We start from the raw sequence: 14,217 nt of genomic DNA, 5'->3' as shown, positions 1-14,217 counted from the left end.
CTTACTGTTGAAAGAAGATAGCATTAAACAAATGATAAATCCAGTGTAGACAAGTTCTAATCAGTTCATTCCTGAGGACAAGTGAATCATTCTGCTACATTTAAACCCATTCCTACAAGGCCTTTCTGATACCGTGTTCTTGTGAAGTATACAGTCAGTAAGTATGAAGCCTCGGGGCCAGACGCATGAAAACACGTCAGAGCTGCTGTTACTCACGGCTTCCACCAGACTGTTGGCGCTGCCTCTCTTCTGCAGGAAGCGTAAGCAGCTTTCTGTGGGGAGCTGCAGACGTGATGGGGAGTGGCTGCGGCTGGGAGGACCGTCTGGACCTTCAGTGTACCAGGAACTCCTCTTCACCGCTCCAGGGATGCTGCCAACGCTGCCAGAACTACGCCAGTCCACCTGAGGAGACACAAACCGATCAGCCACAACAATAAAACCACTGACAGGTGGAGGGAATAACATGGATCATGTTGGTTCTATGAGGAGTTCTTCAGGAAAACCTGGGAAAACTGGTTTGCCCCCACAGGAAAACACCCCCCACCACATCACAAGAACATCAGTCAGAACATCTGAAGGAACATGACCTTCACCCAAGATCTGACCTCCAAACCTCCAAGACCCCATTCTGATCAAACATCAACAGGATGCAGTGGAACAAGTTTGATTCCCAGAGAACCCACTGGAGAACCCAGAGAACCCAAAGGATCCACTGCCAACGTCCTGGTCCAGACCCCATAGGACGCCCTGAGAGGTCCTCTGGTCCAGACCCCATAGGACGCCCTGAGAGGTCCTCCGGTCCAGACCCCACAGGACACCCTGAGAGGTCCTCTGGTCCAGACCCCATAGGACGCCCTGAGAGGTCCTCTGGTCCAGACCCCATAGGACGCCCTGAGAGGTCCTCCAGTCCAGACCCCATAGGACGCCCTGAGAGGTCCTCCGGTCCAGACCCCACAGGACACCCTGAGAGATCCTCCGGTCCAGACCCATAGGACGTCCTGAGAGGTCCTCTGGTCCAGACCCCATAGGACGCCCTGAGAGGTCCTCTGGTCCAGACCCATAGGACGCCCTGAGAGGTCCTCTGGTCCAGACCCCACAGGACGCCCTGAGAGGTCCTCTGGTCCAGACCCATAGGACGCCCTGAGAGGTCCTCTGGTCCAGACCCCACAGGACGCCCTGAGAGGTCCTCTGGTCCAGACCCATAGGACGCCCTGAGAGGTCCTCTGGTCCAGACCCCACAGGACGCCCTGAGAGGTCCTCTGGTCCAGACCCCACAGGACACCCTGAGAGGTCCTCCGGTCCAGACCCATAGGACGCCCTGAGAGGTCCTCTGGTCCAGACCCATAGGACGCCCTGAGAGGTCCTCCGGTCCAGACCCCACAGGACACCCTGAGAGGTCCTCCGGTCCAGACCCCATAGGACGCCCTGAGAGGTCCTCTGGTCCAGACCCATAGGACGCCCTGAGAGATCCTCTGGTCCAGACCCCACAGGACACCCTGAGAGGTCCTCTGGTCCAGACCCCATAGGACGCCCTGAGAGGTCCTCTGGTCCAGACCCCACAGGACACCCTGAGAGGTCCTCTGGTCCAGACCCCATAGGACGCCCTGAGAGGTCCTCTGGTCCAGACCCCACAGGACACCCTGAGAGGTCCTCTGGTCCAGACCCCACAGGACGCCCTGAGAGGTCCTCCGGTCCAGACCCCACAGGACGCCCTGAGAGGTCCTCTGGTCCAGACCCCATAGGACGCCCTGAGAGGTCCTCTGGTCCAGACCCCACAGGACACCCTGAGAGGTCCTCCGGTCCAGACCCCACAGGACGCCCTGAGAGGTCCTCCGGTCCAGACCCCACAGGACGCCCTGAGAGGTCCTCCGGTCCAGACCCCATAGGACGCCCTGAGAGGTCCTCCGGTCCAGACCCCACAGGACGCCCTGAGAGGTCCTCTGGTCCAGACCCCATAGGACGCCCTGAGAGGTCCTCTGGTCCAGTCCTCCGGTCCAGACCCCACAGGACACCCTGAGAGGTCCTCTGGTCCAGACCCCACAGGACGCCCTGAGAGGTCCTCCGGTCCAGACCCCATAGGACGCCCTGAGAGGTCCTCTGGTCCAGACCCCACAGGACGCCCTGAGAGGTCCTCCGGTCCAGACCCCACAGGACGCCCTGAGAGGTCCTCCGGTCCAGACCCATAGGACGCCCTGAGAGGTCCTCCGGTCCAGACCCCACAGGACGCCCTGAGAGGTCCTCCGGTCCAGACCCCATAGGATGCCCTGAGAGGTCCTCTGGTCCAGACCCCATAGGACGCCCTGAGAGGTCCTCCGGTCCAGACCCCACAGGACGCCCTGAGAGGTCCTCTGGTCCAGACCCCACAGGACGCCCTGAGAGGTCCTCTGGTCCAGACCCATAGGACGCCCTGAGAGGTCCTCTGGTCCAGACCCCATAGGACGCCCTGAGAGGTCCTCTGGTCCAGACCCCATAGGACACCCTGAGAGGTCCTCCGGTCCAGACCCCACAGGACGCCCTGAGAGGTCCTCCGGTCCAGACCCCACAGGACGCCCTGAGAGGTCCTCCGGTCCAGACCCCATAGGACGCCCTGAGAGGTCCTCCGGTCCAGACCCCACAGGACGCCCTGAGAGGTCCTCTGGTCCAGACCCCATAGGACGCCCTGAGAGGTCCTCTGGTCCAGACCCCACAGGACGCCCTGAGAGGTCCTCTGGTCCAGACCCCATAGGACGCCCTGAGAGGTCCTCCGGTCCAGACCCCACAGGACGCCCTGAGAGGTCCTCTGGTCCAGACCCCATAGGACGCCCTGAGAGGTCCTCCGGTCCAGACCCCATAGGACGCCCTGAGAGGTCCTCCGGTCCAGACCCCACAGGACGCCCTGAGAGGTCCTCCGGTCCAGACCCCACAGGACGCCCTGAGAGGTCCTCCGGTCCAGACCCCATAGGACGCCCTGAGAGGTCCTCCGGTCCAGACCCCACAGGACGCCCTGAGAGGTCCTCTGGTCCAGACCTAACCGTTCAGACCATTTCTGACCACATACGGGGGACCAACACGACATTAGGCAGGTGATGTTATGCCTGATGGGTTTATAGCCAGACAGATTCAGTGTTATTGTCATTGCAGAGAATACGTTAAAACGGAGTCTTCTGAGTATTATAGCTTGACATGAAGCTGAGGTCAGAGGTCAGGACATGATAAGACATCCTCTGGAGCAGATATAACTGAAGGCCTTACAAAGACAACGTGCAGTTTTTTGTCACCAAGACAAGAATTTTCTGAAGGATATAAGAAGCAAGAGACTCATCCTTTGCTGGTATTGGACGGTATTGAATATTCTAAAGACAATTAAAAATTATACCAAAAACTAAACTGGCTCATAAACAGTAACTACACACGTGGACAAAATTGTTGGTACCCCTCAGTTAAAGAAGGAAAAACCCCCAATTCTCACTGAAATCACTTGAAACTCACAAAAGTAACAATAAATAAAAATTTATTGAAAATTAAATAATCAAAAACAGCCATTACTTTTGAATTGTTGATTAACATAATTATTTAAAAAAACAAACTAATGAAACAGGCCTGGACAAAAATGATGGTACCTCTATAAAAGATTGAAAACTATTTGACCAGAGTGACATGATTAACTCAGGTGTGTCATTTAATTGACATCACAGGTGTTTCCAACTCATAATCAGTCAGTCTGCCTATTTAAAGGGAGACAAGTAGTCACCCTGCTGTTTGGTGAAAAGGTGTGTACCACACTGAACATGGACAACAGAAAGCGAAGGAGAGAATTGTCCCAGGACATCCGAAAAAAAATGATAGACAAACATCTTAAAGGTAAAGGCTATAAGACCATCTCTAAACAGCTTGAAGTTCCTGTGACAACAGTGGCTCATATTATTCAGAAGTTCAAGACCCACGGGACAGTAGCCAACCTCCCTGGACGTGGCCGCAAGAGGAAAATTGATGACAAATTGAAGAGACGGATCGTTGGAATTGTATCCAAAGAGCCCAGAGCAACCTCCAAAGAAATTAAAGGTGAACTCCAAGGCCAAGGTACATCAGTGTCAGATCGCACCATTCGTCGTTGTTTGAGCCAAAGTGGACTTCATGGGAGACGACCAAGGAGGACACCACTGCTGAAAAAAACTCATAAAAAAGCCAGACTGGAATTTGCAAAAATGCATGTTGACAAGCCACAAAGCTTCTGGCAGAATGTCCTTTGGACAGATGAGACCAAACTGGAGCTTTTTGGTAAGGCACATCAACTCTATGTTCATAGACTCAAAAACCAAGCATACGAAGAAAAGAACACTGTCCCTACGGTGAAACATGGAGGAGGCTCAGTAATGTTTTGGGGCTGCTTTGCTGCATCTGGCACAGGGTGTCTTGAAAGTGTGCAAGGTACGATGAAATCTGAAGACTATCAAGGCATTCTGGAGAGAAATGTGCTGCCTAGTGTCAGAAAGCTTGGTCTCAGTCGCAGGCCATGGGTCTTCCAACAGGACAACGATCCAAAACACACAGCCAAAAACACCCAAGAATGGCTGAGAGAAAAGCGTTGGACTATTCTAAAGTGGCCTTCTATGAGCCCAGATCTGAATCCCATTGAACATATGTGGAAGGAGCTGAAACATGCCATTTGGAGAAGACACCCATCAAACCTGAGACAACTGGAGCTGTTTGCTCATGAGGAGTGGGCCAAAATACCTGTTGACAGCTGCAGAACGCTCATTGACAAATACAGAAATCGTTTAATTGCAGTGATTGCCTCAAAAGGTTGTGCAACAAAATATTAAGTTATGGGTACCATCATTTTTGTCCAGCCCTATTTCATTAGTTTGTTTTTTTAAATAATTATGTTAATCAACAATTCAAAAGTGATGGCTGATTTTGATTATTTAATTTTCAATAAATTTTATTTATTGTTACTTTTGTGAGTTTCAAGTGATTTCAGTGAGAATTGTGGGTTTTTCCTTCTTTAACTGAGGGGTACCAACAATTTTGTCCACGTGTGTAACTACAGTAAATATGATCTGAGTTGATGTTCAGTTAAACATGTTTTCTACACTTCCAGAAAACTGATGAAGATAAATGATGATTAAACCTTTTCTGTCAAAAATCTAGTGTTCAGGTGTTTTCCAACTGACTGCAGCACGAAAGTTACAGTCAACGGAAAATAAAGTTTTAAAAGGCAGGTCCTACAAAATCTGGTGGCCACTGGTTCCTTTCATTTACAGGCACCAAAAAATGTTTTCCTAATGAAAAAAAATCCAAAAAAATTAGCAAAAAATTCCCCAAATTTCTGAAAATTTACAAAACATTCAGGAAGAAAATTCCAATTCCTTAAAAGTTTGCCTTAAAGATTTTATTTTTAAAAATCCTCTAATTTGGCAAGAAAATTCTTGTAAATATCAAAAAAATTAGTAAAAATCTTCCAAAATAATCCTAAAAATAAAGTGATTACATATATATCAGTAAAACTTTATTTTCTTTAGGAACATTTTTAACATTTCTTTTTTCCACTGAAAAATGTTCAAAGATTTCCCAAAAATGTTGAAAATGTGGACATCAGGAGTTTTACTGTGAAAATAGATTTATTTTCCACATTTTCAAACTTTAAATTTGCAAAAACTTTCAGGAAGAAAATTCCAATAAAACTGATATATATGTAATCGCTTTAGATATTTTTAGGATTTTTTGTAAGATTTTTACTCATTCTATGAAAATAGTTTCTTGCCAAATTTGGAGGATTTCTTAAAATAAAATTTTCTAGAGAAACCTTTAAGGAATTATTGGAATTGTTCCTGAAGGTTTTGTAAATATAAAGTTTGAAAATGTGGACATCAGAAGTTTCACTGTGGAAATATATATTTTTTCCATATTTTCAAACTTTTAAAACGGGCCAATTTGACCCGCAGGTTAAACCTGTGAAGCAAATTATAAACTGGACTTCTCTTCACTGACTCATTCATATTCAAGTCAACAGATAAGATGATTAGAAAATGTCAACCACCTTTTAGATCTGCATTTACTGCACATGTCAGGGGTAATGCATAAGGCGGTGATGGACCTGTATGAGGGGAGTGTAGCAGGGGGAGGCGTCTCGGCTGATGGGGGAGGCTGGAGGCGTCGCCCAGGAACGCAGAGACCTCGTCGGAGACAGTCGGTGGATTCTGGAGGCGTCCAGACCGGCCACCGCCATCACCTGAACGATCCAGAACAGACAGGAGAGGTCTCTGATAGATCCAACTACTGCTGCATTTACATTATACTATACTCATTCACTATACCACAGTTTTTCTCAGTTGCTCCCTGCCATCACTGTCCACTCTGCACCTCCTTCACTCACTCCAGTTGCTGAGGCTCTTTTAGGCTTCATTCCTTCCTATTTATTACAGAGAGCAAACAGCTGCTCTGCCTTACATTCCTCCACTACTCTTGTTTTATCTGTTCCTGATGTTAGGACTGAATATGGAAAAGAGCTTTCAGCTTTTCTGCCCCTCAGCATGGAATCCTCTACAGCAGGAGTGTCCAACATGAGGCCCGTGGTCCAAAAGTGGTCCTCCAGAGGGTCCAATCCGGTCCTCAAAGTGGAAAAATTACAGAGAAGACATTAACTGCAGATTGTAAATTAGTAAAACTGTAAATTTAAAATCATTTCTAGACCATGACAAGTTGTTTGGATCAGAAAGTAAAATACTAGATTGTTCTTTGTTCTTGTTTTGTGTCTCGTTTTTGTAATATTGTCTGTTTTTGTTGTATTTTTGTCTTTTTTCATCTGATTTTTGTTGTTTGTCTCACATTTTTGTCATTTTGTTTCCTTTTCGTCTCTCTTGTGCTTTTTTTGTCTCATTTTGTTTTTTGCTTTATTTGTTGTGATCATCATTTTTGTCGTTTTGTGTTTTTTGTCTTATTTGTTCAACTTTTTTGTTGTTTTGTTTCCTCCCATTGTCATTCTTTTTTCACATTTGTCTAATTTTTTGTCTCTTTCATCTTAATTTTTTCATTTTGTTTCTTGCTTCTGTCTTTATGTGTCTTGTTTTTATTATATTTTACCTTGTTTTTGCTGCCTTTTTTGTCTGACTTTTGCTGTTTTCATCATAAAGTTAAATCCTCTGTGGTTCAGTTCCAGATGACTAAATGTTGTGTTTCTTTGTAGACACTCAGGGTTTTATCTGGTTAAATAAAGGTTAAGTCCAGTAAAGTTCTCTTTTATTTGCCTTTTTGTCCCTTTTAAGATGTTCACTGCTTGTAGTCTCTCTGTCTAACCTCCTGATTTTCATCTCTTTCTATCTTTTATTTCTCTTCAGCTTCTCTCTTAACCTCCTGATGTGATGTCGCCCTGCTTTCATCAGCGATCCATTCAGGACATTTCTGTCATTTTTCATGATCTGCCTGTCAAAGCGCTTTGTGAATGTTCATCTTAAAGGAGCTATGCCCTACAAAGTTATTATTTTATTATTATTATCCGGTAAAATAAAATAAAAAACAACGTGCAGATTCAAACGTGCGTGCATCAGATAGCGCCTCTGTCCTCTGGTAACTCGTCTTTTCTATGAACCGTGTGACGACAGCGGCCACACACCATCTGATGCTGGGCTGTACTCTCTGTTCCCTCATTATCTTTGCATAAACAAGAACGCTGCTCGTCACAGCTGCTCCAATTTCATCTGATAATTCTGTAATATTCTCTCTTCTTGCTGCTGAACACCATGAGCCGTCTCATATCCGTTTAATCCCGTCATTAGTGACAGCTATGAACATAGAGTCTCTGTCTGAGAGCAGTGATGTCTGTAGGAGTGTCTACCGTTTTACATCATAATGGAAAATCGATCCTAGAGACCAACAATGTGTTCAGAGCTCTGCAGAAATTCAACACCAAGATGTACACATTGTGTATTTTCTCTTCTTGTGTGATGTCGTCCTTTAACCAGCTTTCATCAGCGATCCATTCAGGACATTTCTGTCTTTTTTCATGTGTCTCATTTTTGTCATTTTGTCTCATTTGTGTCTCATTTTTGTCATTTTGTGTCTCATTTTTGTCATTTTGTCTCATTTGTGTCTCATTTTTTGTCATTTTGTCTCATTTGTCATTTTGTGTCTCATTTTTGTCATTTTGTGTCTCATTTGTCATTTTGTCTCATTTTTGTCATTTTGTGTCTCATTTGTCATTTTGTGTCTTATTTTTGTCATTTTGTGTCTCATTTCTCATTTTGTCTCATTTGCTTTGTCTCATTTTTGTCATTTTGTGTCTCATTTTTGTCATTTTGTCTCATTTCTCATTTTGTGTCTCATTTTTGTCATTGTGTGTCTCATTTCTGTCATTTTGTTTAATTTGTGTCTCATATTTGTCATTTTGTCTCATTTGTCATTGTGTGTCTCATTTTTGTCATTTTGTGTCTCATTTGTCATTTTGTCTCATTTGTTTTGTCTCATTTTTGTCATTTTGTGTCTCATTTTTGTCATTTTGTGTCTCATTTGTCATTTTGTGTCTCATTTTTGTAATTTTGTCTCATTTGTGTCTCATTTTTGTCATTTTGTCTCATTTGTCATTTTGTGTCTCATTTTTGTCATTTTGTGTCTCATTTGTCATTTTGTGTCTCATTTTTGTCATTTTGTGTCTCATTTCTCATTTTGTCTCATTTTTGTCTTTTTGTGTCTCATTAGTCATTTTGTCTCATTTGCTTTGTCTCATTTTTGTCATTTTGTCTCATTTTTGTCATTGTGTGTCTCATTTTTGTCATTGTGTGTCTCATTTGTGTCTCATTTTTGTCATTTTGTCTCATTTGTGTCTCATTTTTGTCATTTTGTCTCATTTGTGTCTCATTTTTTGTCATTTTGTCTCATTTGTCATTTTGTGTCTCATTTTTGTCATTTTGTGTCTCATTTGTCATTTTGTCTCATTTTTGTCATTTTGTGTCTCATTTTTGTCATTTTGTGTCTCATTTTTGTCATTTTGTCTCATTTGCTTTGTCTCATTTTGTCATTTTGTCTCATTTTTGTCATTTTGTCTCATTTGTCATTTTGTGTCTCATTTCTGTCATTTTGTTTCATTTGTGTCTCATATTTGTCATTTTGTCTCATTTGTCATTTTGTGTCTCATTTTTGTCATTTTGTGTCTCATTTGTCATTTTGTCTCATTTGTTTTGTCTCATTTTTGTCATTTTGTCTCATTTTTGTCATTTTGTGTCTCATTTTTGTCATTTTGTGTCTCATTTGTCATTTTGTGTCTCATTTTTGTCATTTTGTGTCTCATTTGTCATTTTGTGTCTCATTTTTGTCATTTTGTCTCATTTTTGTCATTTTGTCTCATTTGTCATTTTGTGTCTCATTTTTGTCATTTTGTCTCATTTTTGTCATTTTGTGTCTCATTTTTGTCATTTTGTGTCTCATTTGTCATTTTGTGTCTCATTTTTGTCATTTTGTCTCATATGTGTCTCATTTGTCATTTTGTGTCTCATTTGTCATTTTGTGTCTCATTTCTCATTTTGTCTCATTTTTGTCATTTTGTGTCTCACTCTCATTTTGTCTCATTTGCTTTGTCTCATTTTTGTCATTTTGTCTCATTTTTGTCATTTTGTGTCTCATTTTTGTCATTTTGTCTCATTTTTGTCATTTTGTGTCTCATTTTTGTCATTTTGTGTCTCATTTTTGTCATTTTGTGTCTCATTTTTGTCATTTTGTCTCATTTGTCATTTTGTGTCTCATTTTTAACCACGCCAGACTTGTACGTCAACGGGGTTACTGCATTCGCTTCGGTATGTGGCTGGCTGGCTGGGTAAGTATGTATGTGTGTGTGTGTATGTGTGGTCAGATATCTCATTTTGTGTGTCGCCTTTGTTATGTTTCTTGTTGTTGTCATTTTTTGTTCTGTCACTTTCTGAATGTTCTTCTTAAAAATTTCTGTAATATTCTCTCTTCTTGCTGCTGAACACCATGAGCCATCTCATATCAGTTTAATCCCGTCATTAGTGACAGCTATGAACATAGAGTCTCTGTCTGAGAGCAGTGATGTCTGTAAGAGTGTCTACCGTTTTACATCACAATGGAAAATCCATCCTAGTGCCAACAATGTGTTCAGAGCTCTGCAGAAACTGGAGATGTGCACTTTGTGTCTGTTTTGGGAAAAACTGTTTATGTTTCTGAGCATTGTACGTCAGAGAAAGGAGTTTAGAGTTTCAGCAGTTCATGAAAGAAGTCTGTTTGTACCTGCTGCTGCACCAGGTGTAGAGGAAGAGCCGTGCACGATGGAGAGGCAGGAGCGTCGTCTGGGCTACTTTTTCTTCGAAGACACTCGAAACTAAATGTTGGTCTAGTGGAGGCTGAGTGGACGCACAGAAAGCAAAATTACAACTTTATTTATGGGATAAGATGAATAAATTATGCTGATTATTTATAAGTCAAATGAAACACAATAGATTCTAACTTTATGCACAACAACAACAATTATAACATAGTAACAACATAATAGCTCTAATTTACATAAAATCTGAAAGACTTTAAAAAACCCCACCCTGACTGAACCCACTTCTGAGCGAATGAAAGTCAGCTTCAGTGTGTTTTATGTGAGTGTTAAGGACCTGCATTAATAAATGGGAGTCTACCTTGAGGTGAGGGTAAAAACCATCTCCTGGGTGACCGCCTGCCGTCCTGGTAGATGGGCTGTTGGTCGTCGTCATAGTAACCATCAGCCTGATGGTCGGCCCCGGAAACTTCCAGCTCAGAATCTGCCTCTGCTGCATCCTTGTTGCCCAACCTTGGAAGCAACAAGATGAAACTTTAAAAAGAGAACACCCATTTCATTTTAAACATGCAGCTGCTCTAGAAAACAGAGTCTGAAATACGCTGCATCATTAGAGGACTAAACAAACCCACCGCCTATCCACGCTCATTCTCTGCTTGATCCATAAGATCAACTGTTACTAACACATTCTTTTCTTGAGTTCTTTGAGTATTTCTTAAAGCCAGAAAGTTTCCATTTTAAAGGACTTTAGTTGTGTTTCATGTCTGATCTGCTTTTCTCCACCAAACTAAAAGACTGGGGATTCCATCATTTTTGCCAGCGGTTGTAGCACGAACGTATTCTGATGAGGGACTCCTTATAGAATAATCATGTTTATTTTGTTGTATACCACTGAAAATAGGATCTTTTTTGTCCAAATCTGATCTTACTTCCAAACGTTTGGCCTGTAGTTTATATTGAGTCCAAATATGGGTTATCCGTCATTCCTGATTACCACTAATCAGCATCGGTTATTTATTTACATGTCAGTCATCTAATCTTTTCTAAATAATCAGCTGACTGCTGGTTAAAGTGACTTTGAACAACAGGAGTCAAATATAAGGATCTCAGATGTTCTCAGGTTTGGTCGACTTTAACTACAAGTCCAAGCTTTAGTCTGATCCTGGAAGAGCTTCTGTCTGAAGAACGCAGGACTTGGAGGTTCACATGTAGGACAAACAAGTTAAACAAGTCACGTAAGAGTTCACTGTCATGTTATAAATCCATCCCATTCTTCTTTGTGAGGGAATGCCGTACTTTCATTCAGTATTAAACCCATCAACCACCCAGCAGTTTGTCTATTATCTGAGGTTGGAACACGGTGAGTTTCCAGAGGTCAGCGCTGTGTTTACTACAGCTTTATTTGTCGTTTCCTCACATCACAGTACCTGTCCTTTGTTAGCATGATGTCGTCTTCATGAAACTCCTCCCCGCTGTAATATTCTCCTGACCCTCGATCGTCGTCGCTGTCTCCGGCCGCCGGCTCCTCTCGCCTTATGGTTGGATAAAGTCTCCTCCGCTCTCAGACCTGCATCCAAACACTCTCATTATGATGCTAATATTAAACAGACATGCAGCTTTAGAAAGTCTTTATTCATGGTTTTGGAGGCAAATTCAGCACAGAAACTCTAAACATTAACACTGAAAACATTTCTCACTTTCTCACATTTTTTGCTCATTCACTTCCATTCACTTCATTTACAAAACAAGCTATTTTTTGAACATGAATGTCCGAGTATCTTGGATTTCTCACTACATGCAGAAAACATATAGACCTAAAACTAAACTAAATGTTTAGATAATGCATAGTTAAAAACATTAGACACACTATTTCCAGTAAAGAATAAAAGTCTTCCCACCTGTATTCAACTATTTATTTTTTTAAATCGAGAGAAAAAAATGCTAATTTGAGAAGACTGGGCGTCTTTGAAGAGGTAATGTGAGAACTAAAATTAAATACAGATCTGTTCTGTTCTTTTTTGTCTTTATTCCTTGTTTTACTGATATTCTGGCATATTTTATGGATCGTATAGGAGGAAAAGCCTCAGCTTCATAAATCCTTTGTCGGTTACAGAGCTTGTTAAATTTTTCTTTTTTTTAAAAGAAAAAACGTTCACTGAAGCATGTCTAATAATTTTTGTCCAATGAACGCACATAATCAAATTTTTATACAGGAACGTTTCTATTTATTTGTTTTATTTTCTACACTTTTTGTTTGCAGCCTAATTCCAGATGTATTCTTTGATAGTTTTGATGTGTTCAACATATAAAATAACTAAATAAAAAGCATTAAATGAGAAGGTGTGTCACGATATAAACATAACTGGGAGCAGGAACGTGATTGGCTCGATATGTGGAAGATTCACCACATGGACGGAATTCTCCTGGAAAAATTTGGCACGCTTTGTCCTTACACCAAAGATAAAAATAAACTGTTAAACCGACATCTGAAATGTGGAGAGCTTGACGCAGATCACTCACACGTTTTCTGGAAATGTCCAACAATTACCGTGTTTTGGGAAGCCGTATGCGAAGAACTACAACAAATAACGGGTTCTGAGATCCCTGTGAGCTGCAGCATGCTTTATCTTTGCAATTTCTCTGAAGAGAATGTGATGGGAAACGACAGATATTTAATCAAAATACTGCTAGTGGCATGTAAAAAAGCCATAACGAGAAACTGGGGGGAAACAGAACCACCAACAAAAGACCAACGGTTGAAAATAACAGAGGAAATCTACATAATGGAGAAATTAACTCACAAACTGAGACTACAGGAAGCACAGATGGACAAAAAAATGGACTGAGTGGACAGAATACAGGACTGGAAAGGCAAATGTTGGAGGAGAACCAGGAAAAACTACAATTAGCAGGACAGATCTGTTACCACCCAGGCATTGTTCAATTGGTTATCTGTTTTTCTATGTTTGTGTAAGTATCTAAAATAAATAAAAACCTGAGTGAACAAAAAGAGAAGGTGTGTCCAGACGGTTTATTTAAACTGACATGAGTCATCTTCATCCATCTACAGGTTCAGTTTGCACTCTGACACACCTGGTGCTGCAGGAACACTCAGACGTACCTAATGTAGGCCTCGTAGTAGCGCGTCCTGCTCCAAGGAGAAGAGGAGGAGTTCAGTCAGACAGACGGGGTTTATCGGAACAGGAGGAGGAAGAGACGTTTCATGCAACGACAGAAGACAAGAGGGCACAGATTAAAACATGGCATGGGGAAGGCAGCGCTTTGTGTTCTGGTAGAAGGTACTTCAAATGAACAAAGTGTGACCAACAGGAACAGCGTCTCTGCAGAAGGAAGACGCCTTCATGATGCTTTGATTACCACAAACCTGCACAATATCAGGGTGGCGACACAATATAACAGGAGGACATTTAGGAAACGTCCACACATAAAACAGGAACTCTTTCAGGGATTATATCGGAATGTTTGGGGACTTGTCCTTAAAACACCCTTTTAGCTGAGAATGTCTGCAGAGCAATGTTCAAATGCAAAGCGGTGGAAAAAAGGTTTAAACACAGTCTCAATTATTATCATAAAATATTTGTGGAAAAATCTTTCCTGTGTTTCTGAAGGTGTGGCTGCATTAGACAGACAAATACACACAAATGATGGTTTTTGTTTACAACATACAACACATCGTAGATTCATAAAAATTCTTCAATTAATCTTGAAATCTGCCCGTCTATTTATAGTCTATTTATAAGAAAAACTATCAAAACTAAATTCTACCAAAGCAAACCAATGCTGAAAATGTCTCAACAAAGCCTAATAAAAAAGCCTTATTGGTTCCATAAAAACAAGTGTTCTGGCTGTGACTGGACTAAAATAAATCCCACCTGAAGACCTCAGAGGGACTCTTTATGCAACAAACATGCAAACGTCTTTTATCCACCGCTGCAGTCATTTGTAGG

General features: G+C 42.3%; 1 protein-coding gene across 1 annotated transcript in view; it reads right to left on the bottom strand.

The window, feature by feature from the left end:
- Positions 1 to 14,217, bottom strand: part of cacna1db (calcium channel, voltage-dependent, L type, alpha 1D subunit, b) — a 138,320-nt gene that overhangs the window by 6,830 nt on the left and 117,273 nt on the right. The window contains 7 exon segments of the mRNA XM_051948987.1: positions 217 to 402; positions 6,077 to 6,211; positions 10,216 to 10,328; positions 10,611 to 10,762; positions 11,677 to 11,800; positions 11,803 to 11,816; positions 13,371 to 13,397. Of these exon segments, the coding sequence (XP_051804947.1) occupies positions 217 to 402; positions 6,077 to 6,211; positions 10,216 to 10,328; positions 10,611 to 10,762; positions 11,677 to 11,800; positions 11,803 to 11,816; positions 13,371 to 13,397 (751 nt within the window).

This window comes from Acanthochromis polyacanthus, chromosome 6, assembly GCF_021347895.1.
Source record: "Acanthochromis polyacanthus isolate Apoly-LR-REF ecotype Palm Island chromosome 6, KAUST_Apoly_ChrSc, whole genome shotgun sequence".
Lineage (NCBI taxonomy): Eukaryota > Metazoa > Chordata > Actinopteri > Pomacentridae > Acanthochromis > Acanthochromis polyacanthus.
This window is presented reverse-complemented; position numbering and strand designations above follow the sequence as displayed.